Here is a 16,560-nt window from a genome sequence, read left to right as displayed (position 1 = left end):
TCAGCTGACAAAGCAATTGGGAAGAGAGAAATAAATTGAGAAGAGATGGTTTTATGTTTTTGACTTTTCTAATTTCAAGATTATCTTATATGAAAGGTCCAGGATTGGAAGGGAGCAAATTAACACACCTTTTAAAATAATATTTTATACAAATTAGTCCTGACCCAGTTGTCAATGTACATTGTACTATCTGCAGTAATGAAAGGTAAATCATTTTCCGAGGGAACCGTGAAGTGAACGAGGCTATTAAACCACTTTACACACTCAGAGGACCAGATGGGCTCTGAGAAGTCATTTCTACCTGGAAAAGCATGTCCCTTATGAAGCTAAATGAAGACATAGTGTATAGAGTCACACAAAGACTACAATATCAGAAAGACCAAAGAAGAAAAACCTTATTTGTGAGGACATAATCTACCCTAGCATGCACCACGTCAACCAGGGCTATGTTAGAAGGAGTATTTTTTTTTTTTTAATTCTTTGTTCCTTCTTTTTCCTCTACAGTGTTCAATTTTCTGCTGGTGTTCCTTTTATAGTAAAAAACAAATAACTTCAGAATTTTATTAAGGCTATTTCCGCTCCTCTACCTGCAGTCATAATACCACCTACAAAGTTTAGGATCAGCCTCCCCCATGCTGGGCACCACAACCCTGCCTAACAATAGGGTCAGTCACAATACAGCTGCCAATCATAACAGCCCCTGAGTGCATGCGTGGCAGATGGAAGCCCTTCCTCTGCTCTTTTGAGGAATACCTAGCTTCCTCCATGGAGATGTTTTCAAAAACACATAGAAACAGTAATTTAAATTAGACTAGAAAAGGTAAATGAAGGGAAGGGAGGGGGAGGAATAGGAAAGACGGTACAATGAACAGGACATGACTTTCCTACGTTCACGTATGAATACATGACCAGGGAAACTCCACACCACGCACAACCACAAGAATGGGATCCTAAGTTATACTCCATGTATGTAAATATGTCAGAATACACTCTACTGTCATGTCCATTTAAAAAGAGCAAATAATAAAATAGAAACAGCAATTTATAAAAACGTAAATGCCCCCACAATATTCTTACATGAAAACAAGGAAAGAAAGACCATCAAAGTGTTCGTTTTCCTAAGAGAGGCACCAGAAGCAGCAACAGTTTCTAGTTCACATCCCTGCTTATTCCATATGTGTGCTGCAATCTCTATTTTAAGATCATCGCCACCAGAAAAGCTAAAACGCATTACTTATTTATTGTTGACGAAGCTTTAGATCCATCTAATGGTGAGGGGTACACATGTAAGATAAAAAATAAAATAAAATAAAATAAAGAGGCATTTTTGCCCTATTTTCAAGTTCTGGATCAATTTTAGCGAATATTGTCTCTACCATCACAAATAAACTGAGCATTCTCCTTTGGGCGGTAGGGGGAGGCAGATTATGGATCCCGAGGAGGAGGTCATATGATTTTATGTGACTTTATATACTCATGGCACCAGAGGCCACACGCTAGGATGGCCATGGGTGGTCCCTTTCCTCTGACTTGCTCAGTACCCTCAAATCACAGCTCTGATAAAAGTGATCTGACTTTTTACATAAAGATGCGGACTGGAGTTTGTGTGATTCCGTATCTCTTGGGGGAACTCCTTCCAGAGGATTCCCATCCACACCGTCAATTCAGCAAAAACCGGTGAGGAGAGGAACCCACACACTGGAAGAGTGAAGTGCCACTTTGCATCAAGCCCCGGGAGGTTGGCTGACAGCTCCATCTCAGACTGCCACGCAGAAGGGCTTCCTAACTGGACGCTAGTCCAAAGGAATGGGAAGGGCCCTCTAGAGCTGAAGAATTTGTGGGGACAGTCAGAGTGTAAGGAACAACACAAATAGGAGCAGAAACAGCTTCTCCTGGAAGCCATGCAAAATATGTAGTAATACCCATGTTCTCTGGGATAAAATATAAAACCATTTTCCGGAAATTTATATGATTTTTCCAGAGAAGTGTCAAATTTTTAAATGAAAAAATAAAGTTTATACCACTAGAGACAAGCTTTGAAAGATAAAATAAACTCTTGGTATTTCCCAGGGACGAAAGAGTGTCCACCTATTTGAAACTATCCCTTCTTATACAACTCAGGAACTACCTATGGAACACTCTTATCTGAATGAGCAGGAGATGCTTAAATTCTTCCCTTGAAAAATCAGCCTGAAGAAAAGAAACATTTGAACAATGAGAAAACCTGCTGAGTTATCAGGTTTTTTAGAGTGATAAAATTCTTCATTTTTCCCCTCTGGGTAATTGTTTAAAGTTAACTTCATCCTCCAATCTGAATCTGGACTACAGACCCAGGCATGGAGTTTGCTTCTCTAAAAGCCAACACATATCACACAGTACTTCCCAGTCACGTTGTCTTAACTTGGTCCTGTCATTCCATAAATAAGATTAGCTTGACTTACTCATTTCTTTCCAGATTTATGACCAGTTCTCTGCTTTCCAGTTGCATGTGGACATTCAACACTTCTGGATGATCCTGAAAGGTAAACAAGAGGGGTCGGTTGAAAAACACTGGGCTTTGACTTGCCAACATCAGGCTGTGCTCCACTGGCAGTCAGCAGAGGGAGAAAAATCCACATTCCCCTAAGGAACATTCGGAGACTCCAAGTACAGAAGAGCAAGCAGAGCTGGAACCGTGACTCAGGCCCTCATGTGGCCTCAACACCCACTCCTTCCCTTGTGGACTCTCGGGCCTCTTCTCCCTTGGACATGGCCCATCGATTCCTTCCTCCATCCTCCCTGCCTCTAGGAAGGGCACCTTCCTTTCCCCAGCCGCTTAGGCCGAACACCAGAAGCCGTCTGCAGCCCCCCACCCTCACCAACTCCATCAATCCACGAGGAAGTCCTGCTGAGAGGCCCATGAAGTTCCACTGCTGGTGTCCAGCAGACCACCGTAGTCTCTCACCCAGGATTCCTGCAAAACCTTCCAACACAGGCCCTCTGTGCTGGCTTCCCATCCATTCTCCAATGACAGTGTAGGGGTACCTTTAAAATCACCCCCTGATCAATCCACCCCTGCTTGAAACAAACCGCGCTGACAAGATACCAACGCTTGAGCACAGTCTGCACCTCACCTGCATCCACACCCACCTATACCACTCTGCTCCTGGCTCACCTGGCCCTAGCCCCTGGCCTTGCCAGCTCCTCTCGAGGTAATAACCCAGGTGCAGTTCATTCATGAAGGATGAGGTCTACCTAAGAAAAGCCAAACGCTACCACAGCCCTGTGTGCAAATGAAGGTTTCTTAGTAGCTTAAAAACGCGTCAGGGAGGCACCCTGTACAGGCACCGCGCCTCGCAGGCCCCTGGGTCTGTCCAATCAGCACAGTGTGAGCACCTCAGGCGGCCGCTGCCTTGCCGATTGCAGTCATCACGTTAAAAGAGAGCCAACTTCAGTGGCATTGGCTTTGTCTGCCTTTGCTTTGTGAATTCTTTTGTTTCTCTGCTTTTATAAGAGCTATGAGAATAAAATATTTATATGCAGTTTTCTAATATTCCATATCTAAAAGGCACTATTACTGCTTGGAAGTTCAAGAGACATTTTAAAAATACAATGAATTAACTAACCACATGTGACACTTAAGACAAAGTGGACTATAAATTCCAACTAGCCTACATTAAAATAATTAGTGAAAAATGAAACAAGATTTGAAAAACCCACAACCGAAGAGCACATGAGTTCTGGGGAAACGCCAAGGCCCCGCTAGCTGGCGCACACCACTGAGGGGAGTCCTAAACCTCCCTTCCCCAGGCGGCCGTTTGACACTTCTTGTGGTCTCACTGTGTCTAATATGGTGGCCATTGCCACGCAGCGTTATTTAAATTACAATAAAATAAAATTCAGCTCATCGGTTGCACCAGACGCATTTCAGAGCAGGACAGCTGCACGTGGCAGGCAGACAGCACAGACGTGGGGCACCCGCACCTGCGCGGAAGGTCTTCCGGCAGCTCCGAAGGGGCGGGAACACCAAGACCTGCCTGGGCCATTTGCTGCCTGCGTAGCAGTATTCCAACAGCTGGTGTGTTCAGGTGCTGCAGCCTGTGAGCCCAGGTGGGGGTTCAGCGTGCCTGGGGTGGCTCTCCTACGTAACTATCACCATCTGTATAAGATGTTATCTTCTGTATCATAGGAATCTACATATTGTAATGACGGAAAATAATATCCTTTTAGTTGACGGATGATAATATTTTAAATAATGACTTGAGCTTGAGTTAAACGGGAATTCCCATATACATGAAATCTTTGTGCATTTTTCTGGGTTTAAACAGGTTGTTTCATGGCAAAAGAGTACATAAACACAGTTCTTAGTTTTTGTATTTTGCCACTGGTGTTGATAAGAACTGCATGGATTTTTGAACTTTTAAAATTAATATTACTATTCAATCCTATGTAACATTAAATATACACCACATCCTTGTAACAGTGTGTAAGAATGTTTTCATTTGTTTCTGTGTCTGTCAGGGATTTTTCCTTATGTACTTAACTGACCCTCAGACTTAATTACCAACACTTAACCAATGTTTCCTCCAGGGTTGCAATTTGGACTCATTAATCATATCTTAGAAAAACTAGATTATTAATTATGTTTACAATAAAATATTAAAACAAAAATATGTCTCCATATTCTGTCAAGATGTGCCCAAACACCATATGTATGTATCCTCATGTGTATAACTGTTTTACCTATGTGTATTTATAAATATTACTTTAGTTACAAATTGTGCTTGCCTAAGCTATTGATACACAAAGTACCATCTTAAAGAGAAATCCTGAAAATTGTATTTGTAAATAAAAATAAAGTGCCAGGGATACAGCTCATTGATAGAGGAAGTGCTTAGCTCTGGGTTTGATCTCCAACACCACCAATAAATAAATAATCTGCAGCACCCTTTTCCCTAAAATAATTGAGCAAGTTTAAATATTAACATTTGTGCTAATTCCACATAAAGTACCTACAAGTGCTATTATAACATGCCAACATCAACATCTTTCAAAAGAATACATTTTCTTCCAGGAAGATGAGAAAATCTCTGTGTCCATTTTAGTGGATGTATGGAGAGTATAGGACAAATCCAATGGAGAGAGAGAACAGAGCACTACTTTGATTCAAAACCACTAATTGCATTAGACCTCTTAGTTTAAAAGCATGCATTCATTCAATTTTCTCTTGATTGTTAGCCACTGGAGATAATGAACTGGTACTGGTTAACGCACCATTCCTATTCTTAAAAATGATATATTGATTATCCTAATGGAACTGTGTCTTGTGCTGAATGCTTAAGGAACTGCATTTGCTGAATAAATCCGTTAAGTGCTAAACAATAGACCAGACATCTTTGGGCAATAATTATAATTCTATCTTTTAAGTTGAGGAAAGTATATCCTAAGGAGTATTTAAAATGTCTGTGGCTTTAGAAAACGACAATACTAATTGCCAGGGCACCTTTCACCCAGCTGAAAGCAGAATATGACTAAAATCTTAGGAGCCCTCTGGGTTGTCGGGGAGGCATCTCTGGGGTGGGGTTTGCACATCTTTGCCTGTTAGTGGATAGATATTCCCTTCACACCATGTCCTCATGAATATTTGGCAAAATTTTAATGTCAGTCAAGACCAGTCTGCTGAGTGTGAAATTGTGCCCCTGGGCTTTAACTTCTGTGTCCCTCATCAGTAAGAGGCCTCAGGTCTTGTGCTCCTGGGACCTCTGGCTCTCTTCTTCCCGGGAAGGCCAGCTCGTGCGTCGGACCCCTGCCCTTCCGCCATCTCTGTCCTTGTCTCATCCCTGTTAATCCCTCTGTCTTCTGGGTGCTACTCCTGCCTGTGTGTGGGTTCTTCCTCCTCCCGTGGCTGTCCTTTCACCCCTCCTGTGTGTTGGTGAAAGAGAGACTTCATTTTAATAAACCCCTCCATGATCTAAATTTTCTGTGCCTCATTTGAGAAATTCTTCCCCACTCCTAGGTCAAAAAGCAGCCTGTGCTGCCTTCTAAATAACAAATGGCTCTGCCTTTCCCACCAAACCTCCTCCATTGAACTTGGCTTTGTGAGCGGTACACAGGAGGAGGCCACCTGCACTTTTAAAATATGGCGAGTGGAATCGCTCGTTCTCTTGCATGTTCCATGTCCCCACAATAAGTTCAAGGGCAGACCTCTCCTATTTGTTCTCCTCTGCACGTCCTCCTTAGGAGAAAGGAGTGTTCCCTCACGCTCTCTTCTTCTTGGCAGGGTTCTTTCTCATTCACCTGCGCACACCTATCTTTCTCCAGGTTGGAGACAGCAGGCAGGGAGCCATCCAGGACCAGGAACAGAATGGACAAGAGGGGCTGAAGGCCAGGGGAGAAAATGGGGCTGGAAGCTAGGGTGCCATCAAGAGCAGTCAGTGGAGCCAGGAGGTGCTTCCCAAAAAAGGCCCACAGAGAGAATGGATGGGATGTGTGGACTGGACATCCCAGAGAGACCAGGACCACTTCCTGTGGGATGTTGGGCAGGGGAAAGGAGAAAGCTGTGCAGAGAATCACTGGACCTTGGAGGCAAGCTCTCTTCAACACCAGTGACAAAAGTCAGCAACACAAACAGCTTCCTCCAGAGGCTTAAGGAAGACATTCGGCAAGTTTTAGAGGACCAGTGAAGCCAGGCCCAGTGGTGCATGCCTGTAGTCCCAGCGGCTCTGGAGGTTGAGACAGGAGAATTGAAAGTTCAAAGCCAGCCTCAGCAATAGCGAGGCACTAAGCAACTCAGTGAGGCCCTGTCTCTAAATAAAATACAAAACAGGCCTGGGGATGTGGCTCAGTGGTCGAGTGCCCCTGAGTTCAATCCCCTGTCTTCCCTGAATAAAAGAGAAGGATGAGTGAATCAAGGGATTTTTCTTCTTGCAGTGCCTCTTAAGCACGTGGGAGAATGTGCATGTCCACGTGTGTCACGTATGCTCATGTTATAATGCAGGCCCCTCCGACATCCTGATTTCTTATCCAGTGTTTTATCAGTTCTCCCTGTTCCCCCTTTTACTCCACCCCTGACTCCACCCAGGACTCAGCTCCAAGTCCCTGACTGGGGCGTGTGGGCTGGGAGACAAATCCCATGGCTGATTCAGCATTTTCCCAGGGTCGTCCTTTCCTCCCAGCTTTGTCCCTGGATTACATTTACCAGACACTCTACCTTAGAGGCGCATGTCTCCCAGAAATGAGTTTCAGCAGGCTCCCATGGGGGCAGGACCAGGCCAGCCTGCAAGGAAGGACCTGGCCAGGCCGGTGGCTCCCTCCCAGGCCCTCAGCTGCCTGTGCTGCTGAGGGGCCCCGCAGTGCACCAGGCTGGAGTGGTCTACTGACTGCAGTATTTGCAGATGGCTAAGAAGTGATTTATGGATCAGCCATGATTCCTTCTTCCTCTTGGCATCTCGTATGTCATCCTGCCCTTTAATTTGTGTAATTGGGAAACCACCCAAACTTGAATTTAAACTATTTCACCCATAATGACTGTAAAATTTCTGTCCATACGAGTAGATTTACACAGATACAGAGATATATATCCTTCTTATTATTTCCCTCTGATGGACTGAGTGATGCACAGGATCCTCTCCTCAGCGTTTGTCCTTAAAGCATATCCACTTTCCAATGACTTAGGAAAATCTGACCCTGATCATGAAGTTGAAATTATGGGCATCAGAATGGCAGCAGGGTTGGTGGGCAGGAGGGAGTCCCCACTCGGTGGCCATGTCCACTCCTGTGGCATCCTCTAGGATATCCTTTCAAAGACTGTGGCCCGTTCTGAGTCAAAGCCATTCATCTTACCTGTCGATACTAGAAGCTCAGAGGGCTTTAATTTTCCAGGCAGAACAACAATATTAAAATACTGCATCCAAGGGAACTCTGAAATAACCAGATCCCTCTCCAGCACTAAATAAATGCTTCAGACTGCAGCCCTGGCATTCATGGGACACCAGGGAGTCATTCATTGCTATGAATATTTAGAGGCAATCTTGATCACCACTTGAATATTAGTGCACTGGTTCCAGAGCAGAAGGAGAGGCACATGGTGGAGTTCAGAGACAGAGGACATAGTTGAACCAACTGCGGCACAATGTGAGAAGGAGCCAGGGCCCTGCAGCACTGTCATGGGATGTCCCTGGCTTGGGCCCCTTAGTTATCAATATAAGTGATGATGATTTTTACTTGTGAGTTGTTAATTTTTTTTAGGTGGAAAACTGACATTAGCAAACAACTTGCCAAAATGTGTAGGATTACATATTCTTAGGTGGAAACTGCTTTTGAAAGATATGTAATGTAGTTTTAGGTTGTTTGTGGGTTGTTGCTGGACATCCGGAGCATGGAATCTTCCCTCCTTCTGTGCTCAGCCACCTCCCCTTCCACCCAGGGAAAGATACCCGCATCCTCCTTTGGCCCAGCATTCTTGACCCTGTTGCTCGGGGTGCTCAGCAGTCCTGAGTCTGCAGTAAACCCTTCCAAGTTTCCTTTAGATCTGTGTGGCTGGGGTTCGAGTGGCTTAAGGCCTAGTGAAGCCATCTACCCATTTCTGCTCCATCTCCTGCTGCATCTGAGAGCTGCAGGAGGGCAGTCCGTGAGACTTCATGTGCCCCTGGGGACCACAGTGACTCTGTCCACCCTGCACTCTCCTCTAGGAGTTGCAAAGTCTCTGGTGTAATTCCAAGTCTTTGATCCATTTTGAGCTGATTTTTGTGCAGGGTGAGAGATAAGGGTCTAGTTTCATTCTTCTGCACATGGATAACCAGTTGTCCCAACACCATTTCTTAAAAAGGCTGCCTTTTCTCCCAGGCACATCTTTGGCACCTTTGTCCAGGACCAGTGACTGTATCTGTCTGGGATTGTCTCTGAGTGTTCTATTCTGTACCACCGGTCTGTGCGTCTGTTTTATGCCATGCAGTTTCTGTTACTGTAGCTCTGTAGTATAATTTGAAGTCAGGTACTGGGATGCCTCTGCTTAGACTTGCTTTGGCTATTCTTTGGGTCTTCTCCTCTTCCGAATGAATCTTAGGGCTCTCTTTTCTAGTTTTGTGAAGACTGTCACTGGAATTTTGATGGGATTGCATGCAGCTGTAGATAGCTTTTGACAGTATGGACATTTTAACACTATCAATTCTCTCTGTCCATGAACAAGGCAGTCTTTCCATCTTCTAGTGTATTCTTCAATTTGTTCTATAGTTTCCATTGTGGAGGTCTTTTACTTCCTTGATTAAATATATTCCTAGGGTTTTTTCTTTTTTTGTTGAGGCTATCGTGAATGGGATTGTTTTCCTAGTTTCTGTCTCAGCAGATTCATTATCGATGTATAGGAAAGCTACTGATTTTTGTAGGCTGATTTTGTAATTAGATCCTTGGCTGAATTTGTTAATTTGCTCTAGCACTCCTCTGGTGAAGCATTTTGGGTCTTCTGAGTATAGGATCACATCATCTACCAACAGTGATAATTGGACTTCTTTCTATCTTATTTTATTGGTTTTATTTCCTTCTCTTGCCTAAGTGCTCTGGCTAAAATTTCTAGTACTATAGTAAATAGAAGTAGTGAGAGTGGACATTCTTGTCTTGTTCCAAAATTTAAAGGAAACACTTTTGGTTTTCCCCCCGTTCACTATGATGTCAGCTTTGGGTTTGTCATATATAACCTTTATGATGTTGAGGTAAGTTCCTTCTATCCCTAGTGTCTTCAGTGCTTTTACCACGAATGGGTGCTGAATTTTGTCAAAGGCCTTCTCTGCATCTATTAAGATGACTAAGTGACTTTTGTCATTAATTCCATTTATGTGGTGAATTACATTTATGGACATGCATATTTTAAACCATCCTTGCATTTCTGGGATAAAACCAACTTGGTCATGATGTACAATCTCCTTAATATGCTGTTGAATATGATCTGCTAATATTTTATTAAGGATTTTTGCATCAAAGTTCATCAGGGATATTAGTCTGAGGTTTTCTTTCCTTGATGTGTCCTTATTTGGTTTTGGTATGAGTGCGATACTGGCTTCACAGAATGAATTTGGAAGTGTTCCATTCCTTTATATTTCATGGAATAATTTGAGAAGCATTGGCATTAGTTCTCCTTTAAAGGTCTGATAGAATTCAGCTGAGAATCCATCTGTTCTGGGCTTCTCTTTGTTTAAAGGCTTTTTATTACTGCTTCTATCTCATTCCTTGTTATCGATCTTTTAAGGGTTTCTAAGCCCTTTTGATTTAATTCTGGCAGAAATGTATCCATTTCTTCTAGGCTTTCCAATTTATCAGAGTATATGTTTCAAAAAAGTCCCTAATGATTCTCAGGATTTCTGTGATGTCTGTGGTGATTTCTCCTTTTTTATCTCTAATTTTATTAACTTGGGTCTTCTCTCTTTTTCTTTTGGTTAGTTTAGCAAAGGGGTTTATCAATCTTGTTTTTCTATCAAAAGAACCAACTCCCCATTTCATCATTCCTTTGTATTTTTTTATTCTCTATGTCATTGACTTTGGTCATAATTATTTCCTTTCTTCTGCTGGCTTTGGAACTGGTGTGTTCTTTCTTTGAGGGCCTTGAGATGCACCATCAGGTTGCTTATCTGGGGTTTTTCTAAGTGTTCGATGTTAGGCATTCAGAGTTATAAACTTTCCTCTTGGCATTGCTTTCAGAGTGTCCCAAAGGCTCTGGTATGTTCTGTCACTATTCTTGCTTGATTAAGAATTTTTAAATTTCCCCTCTGATTTTTTCTGTCACCCTTTGTCATTTAAAAATGCATGATTCAGGGGCTGGGCTGGGGCTCAGTGGAGGAGCGCTTGCCTGGCAGTGTGAGGCTGTGGGTTCCATCCTCAGCACCACATAAAAATAAAATAAAAAAAAATAAAATAAAGGTATTATGTCCATTCACAACTAAAAGAAATTAAAGGAATTTATCATTTGATCTCCACATGTTGATATGGTTTCTGTAGGTTCTTTTCCCCTTTGGTGTTGATTTCTAATTTCATTCCATTTTGATCAAATTAGATGCAAGGAATTTTCTTGATTCTTAAAAATGTATTCAGTTGCTTTGTGGCCTAAAACACAGTCTGTTACACACGGATTCTGAAGCCAACCCCAGCACTCTTGTTCCCCTGGTGAGTTCACAAGTTGGGTTGGAAGAGGAACATGACCAGCGACTCAACAAGGCAGTCTGGAAAGTCCTATTGGATGCAGATGTCTCAACCTTCACACACCTGAAATTCAGTTTTTATTTTACACTCCCTCCCTGTGCATCACAACAGAGGAAAAATCCACCCCAGGTTTCCACCAGAATTCCCCAGCTTGGTGATGATCTTTCTTAAGAGTCATTAATGGTGACCTGTTGTACTTAGAACGAAGCCAAGGGCCTGGCGCCCCTGCCCCATGCTCAGTGGGAGCCCATCCCATCCACAGCTTGCTTACTGCTGGACGGGCCAGGCCCAACTCTCTGATCCTGCTGATCTTCCTGGAGTGGCCTGTCTGGGTGCTCTGTGTGTCCGATCCACCCGCGGTCTGCCTGGCCCTCGCTGCCTCTGAGAGGCCCCAACGTCTAGTGGGGCTGTTGGTGCCTGCCCAGCAGTTCTGCCTCTTCCTGGAGTATTTTGTCATCTGCAGTAATTCGTTAGATTTTATTTTACTTGTTTATGGTCTATCTCCCTCAGGAAAATAGAAACTTTGCAAGGCGGGGCACTTATCATCTGTGTCCACACGTGCTCCCCTGTCAGAGGGTGGCCCCTGGGGACGCCTGTGGGTGAAGGACATAGGTGGGAAGCTTGGGAGCTGGCAGGAGAACATGGTCTAGGGGAGAGGAGAGACCCCAGGCTGCAGACTTCGCCTCCGGAGGCGTGAGGGCGCTCAGGATGCTCCTCCAGGTCACACGGTGTCCCTGAGCAGGAGGCTGCTGTCCTTCTCCCGGACCCTGACACCTGCCCAGTCCTAGGAGGCTGATGTTCCCAAGGGACCAGAGTGGCTGTACAAAGGATCCAGGTACAGCAAGTGAGGAACTCAGGCCTTTGAAAGTAGCCTTGCCATAGAGAGGAGGCAGGGCTCCCTCCCTCCCTCTCTCCCTCCCTCCCTCTCTCCCTTGAGGGGCGAGAACCCGGCACACACCACGTGAGTGTACTACTCTCTCACAGCTCTGTCCCCAAGGGAGCTGGATTTCTTACACTCATACCTGAGACTGGATAAAAAATGACCAATACACTCATTCCTAGCCTGGTCCCCAGTGTCCTCAGCTCTCTAGAGAGAATTCTGGGTAACCTGCTCAGATTCTTTGGACCTTAAAGATTAAAAATCCAGAATAGGACAGAGAGACACAGAGAGAGGCAGCAGGAGGAGGAAAGGACTTTTGATAAAATGTGAATCGATATAAAATCCAAAGCAAAGAGTGGAGGGGTGGGGTGGAAAGCATCGGTAGTCAGGGCCATGAGGCGAGAGGTGTGGAGGAGGCCGGGGGGCGGGGTGAGGCTCTGCCTCCTCATGCTGACCACCCCCCCCCCCGGAACCCTGAAACGGGTCATCTTACTTGGCAAAAGGACTATGAAGGTGCGATTAAGTTGCAGGACCTTGGGACCAGGACATTATTCTGAAATACTTGATGGGCCCAATATAACCATGAGGGTACTTAAAAGCCCCAAACTTTCATCACTGGGGTCAGAAACAGGGAACAAGGGAAGGACCAGACCGTGCCGCACACTTCGAAGATGGAGCAAGGGAGCCCAGAGCCTGGGAGGAGCTTTCCGCCACTTTCCGCCACCGCTGCAGGAGAACAGACCTGTCCTTCAGCTCAGAGAAGCGGGCAGGAGAGGGAGGGGCCCCCACCACCACCCCGGGCCTCGGCAAAAAGACTCGACTTTCCTTCAACTCAGCCAGATGGAGCATCAGCTCCGCCCCACCAGTCTGGACTTCTGACCCAGAGAACGGGACATGATGAATGGGTATTGTTTTAAGTCACCCACGTCAGGGCAATTTGTTATAGCAGCACTCAAAAACCAAACATATCATCCAAATATAATTGGGATGATCACTATGAGATTCAAATGATGAATGTCTGGAAACTCTCACGCAGGATAAAACGACAGCACATTCTTATGGCAGAAACAGTCACAAATGAAACTGCCGCCTCGCCCGACAGGGACCAGACACCATTCCACTTGTTATTTATTGCTATTTACCCCGACTGCTCCCCTCTTGTAAAAGCTTTTTCTATTCAGATCTAAATGGGCATAATAATTTAGTTTGTTAAAGCCTTCTGAAAGGCATGTTTATTAATTGAAGGTCTATTTGGAAGCCAGGTACCAAGCAAGTCCCGATGCCTTCTTACGTGGAAAACAAATTGGCTTTTTTCTCCTTCCGTAGGAGAAGATGATCTTATGTAATATATATTTACATCTTTATATATCTATATATCTATATCCAGTGTCATAGAAAGAGATAGAAGCTTCTAAATCCCCTGTGCAGATACAGCACGAATATGTGAATACACTTCGTGCTGATGTGAAATGTTTTATAGGCAATAACTCCCATGCTTGCTTACTGATATAATCAGGATATTAAAATCTTATAAACTAACACAGAGTATTGCTTTTTGGAATGGCTTGCCTACCCTTACAAGACAGCCAGCCGTGAAATAGCACACACTGTGTTTATTAACCAGAAAACTTGGTTTCCAATTCAAAGTTCATTTATCTAGCTAATTTGATGTCTGGAAACATTCACGTACCATTTTTTTTCTGCAAACCATTTCAAAACTGTCAGTCAGAGGAAGTTAATAGCTTAAGTTTCTACTTTGTTTGCATGCAAGCTCCAGAGGACACCCATTCGCATGTTGACTAAGGGCCACTTACAAAGCATCATTGCAATCTCTTTCAAATAAACATTAGCAGAATATAATAAGCCCTTTAAAGAATAATCCTGCTATCGATCACAGCAGCACTGCCAAGTGGCTGCGGACTAAGTGAAGCCAAGTGCAAACAAGTTTTTCTATTACAAACAGGATCACAGCTAATTGCTAACTTTTTGCAAACCCATTCTAATTGCACCAAGACAATTCAGGTTTCAAGCCTCACAGAGACCTTGCAAAGAAAATTCACATTTTGCAATATTCAGACAGTCAAGTAGGAGGACTGCCAGCTTTTTCCTTGGCTTGCCTGTCCTGCTGTTTCTTGGGGTGCCGGAGCCTCAGAAGCTGGAGGAAGGAGCAGGAAGAAGAGGCGGGGGTTGCAGGTAGGGTTGGTGGAGGAACCACCCTAGAGCGGGGAGAACGGAGCCTGAAAGAGCAGGGTTGGAGGTGAGGGCCATGCAGCCCTCGTCCCCTTCTTGAGGACTCCAAGATTCAGGAAGAGCAAGGCAAGCACTTGGCTCCTTTAAGTCACCTGGCTGTTTGTGTGGCCCGTGGGAGCCACCACATGACCCTTGTGTCACTGGCCTGAAAGGACACTGCACCGCCTGAGGATGTGGGTTCCCATCTCCCACCCAGCCCCTTCTGGGACAGTGTGGTCCTCAGACAGGATATTCTGCTAAGTGAAAAATGGGATTCGCGTCATTTCCTGTTAAAATAGTCCAGTCAGGAAGTCCAGTGGCACTCACGGGAAGCCTTGTCCTGTGTGTGGAAGACCTCTCTGGAACCCAGCCCCGGTGTGTGCCACAAACACCCTGCGAGACAGGTCCAACAGGTCTCCGCAGCAGCTCAGATCTACAGGGTTGAGGCTCACCAGCACACTCTGCTCCTCCCGCCACATCCCACGCGACACCTCACCTTGTCACTAGCACACTCTGCTCCTCCCGCCACATCCCACGCGACACCTCACCTTGTCACTAGCACACTCTGCTCCTCCCGCGACAGCCCCATGCAATTCCTCACCTTAGGACCCTCCTCTTTTCCCACTGCCATCTTTATCCTTTGGGCCACGTTGGTACCATCTTTAGAAGCACCTCTTTCTCTTGGCTCTGTGCTGAGGGGACAGGTGAGCTCTGGCTCCTCCTCTGGACCCTGCAGTTCTGCTCCTGCCACACGGTCCTCATTCCACCTCTCCTCCTGGCTCTGCTGTCAGCCAGTCCTAGACAGAGGCTCCCAAACTTGTGATGGAGGTAAGTCCCAGTAAACGCACGGCAAGTTGAAAATGCCTCAAATGCGCTTCCTCCGCCTGACCTGCTGGACTCGCCCCTCAGCACAGCACACCCAAGAGCAGCGGGTGTCGCCTATGGTGGCCAGGGGGACTGGGAGCGTGGCTCACCAGTGCTGCTGAGAGGACAGCAGAGTGTGAAGCGTGCCCAGGAAAGGAGCAAGATTCAAATGCAAAGTCTGGTTTCTACGGAAGGAAGGCACTCTCGTGAAGTTCAGTCGCACGCTCACAGGCTGGGCCCTGAGCACTGTGCCCCAAGCTGCTTAACGTGGGGCTCAAATGCTGCTCGCTGCCTGCTTCATCTTGCTTTCCTGAGCATCCCATACACCTCGGTCTGCAATCCCTTTGGTTTATAGGGTATAAATAAAACAGCTAGAAGAGGGCACCTTGAAAGGTCTCGTCTTTAAGGGATGAGAAATGCTTGAGGTGGTGGGTAATCTAATCTGCCTAGCAGATCCTTACATAACGTGTACCTGCACTGAAACGTCCCGCTGTCCCCCATGATATGTTCAGTTACCTACCAGTTAATTCTAACAAGTGAGAGAGCCCCAAGATGATGGCATGCATTACAGACGTGCATGAATGCACACCCCATTCCTCCCCTCGCCTCTCCCCCACTTTCTGAATATCCCCAACTGTAGGCACCCAGTTGCTCCTGGCCCCCGGACCTCCCTGATGGCTCAGGTGGACCTCTCCCCTCCAGTCTCTGCAGCTGCTCCCTCCCTGGGCTACCAGCTCCTCAAGGCCTTGGCTGACGTGGGAATCCATCAACCTGCCAGGACACTGCTTTCTTATATTCAGAAATCTCAGTCTCGATGCTTTTTAATTCACATTACTGGTGCACCATAAAATGCTGTTCACTATTCCTTCATCGAATTTTTACATAGCAATCCTGATAGTGTGCAAAACATGGGCTGTCCTCCTTGGTAACCAATCTGGATCTCTACTAGAAAGACAGTCATTAGAATATCTTCTTGTGCTGAACAAATGAATATGGTAGCTACTTGGTTGTTGATGTTGTATGGACAGGTTAAGTATTTAGATTTGTCCTTACCATGGACAACTTTCAGATCAAAGGGGACAGTCCAGTCCTCACTGAGGTGGGGTCTGGAATGACCACATGTGCAGGATACCAAATCCTGACCTGTCGCTGGCTCTTTGCGGTACAAAATCCATGGATATTTGTCACCGCCTGCAGCAACAATTTGCATGGGTCTTATGGGTGGTGGAGTGGAAACTGAGCTACTTCTATCTTTCTCTTTAGTGCACTGCTTACTTGTTTGTTTATAGAGGATAGAGGAAATGAGGCTTACTTGCTTTGAGAGGAGAGGGAGAGAGAGAGAAAGAGAGAGACAGAGAGAGACTTTGAGAGAAGGACAGGCTTTGCTTAGAGCTTAGAGGAAAAGAGACTTGCTACGCCTC

At 45.4% G+C, this 16,560-nt stretch overlaps 1 protein-coding gene across 2 annotated transcripts in view; it reads right to left on the bottom strand.

Moving 5' to 3' along the window:
* Positions 1-16,560, bottom strand: part of ADAM12 (ADAM metallopeptidase domain 12) — a 331,659-nt gene that overhangs the window by 232,328 nt on the left and 82,771 nt on the right. For both annotated transcript variants that reach the window (XM_079136781.1, XM_079136782.1), the window contains one exon: positions 2,442-2,515. In XM_079136781.1, coding sequence (XP_078992907.1) covers positions 2,442-2,515 — 74 coding nt within the window. The remainder of the gene's footprint in view (positions 1-2,441; positions 2,516-16,560) is intronic.

Source organism: Sciurus vulgaris (assembly GCF_902686455.1).
Source record: "Sciurus vulgaris genome assembly, chromosome: 4".
In the NCBI taxonomy this organism is placed as follows: domain Eukaryota; kingdom Metazoa; phylum Chordata; class Mammalia; order Rodentia; family Sciuridae; genus Sciurus; species Sciurus vulgaris.
This window is presented reverse-complemented; position numbering and strand designations above follow the sequence as displayed.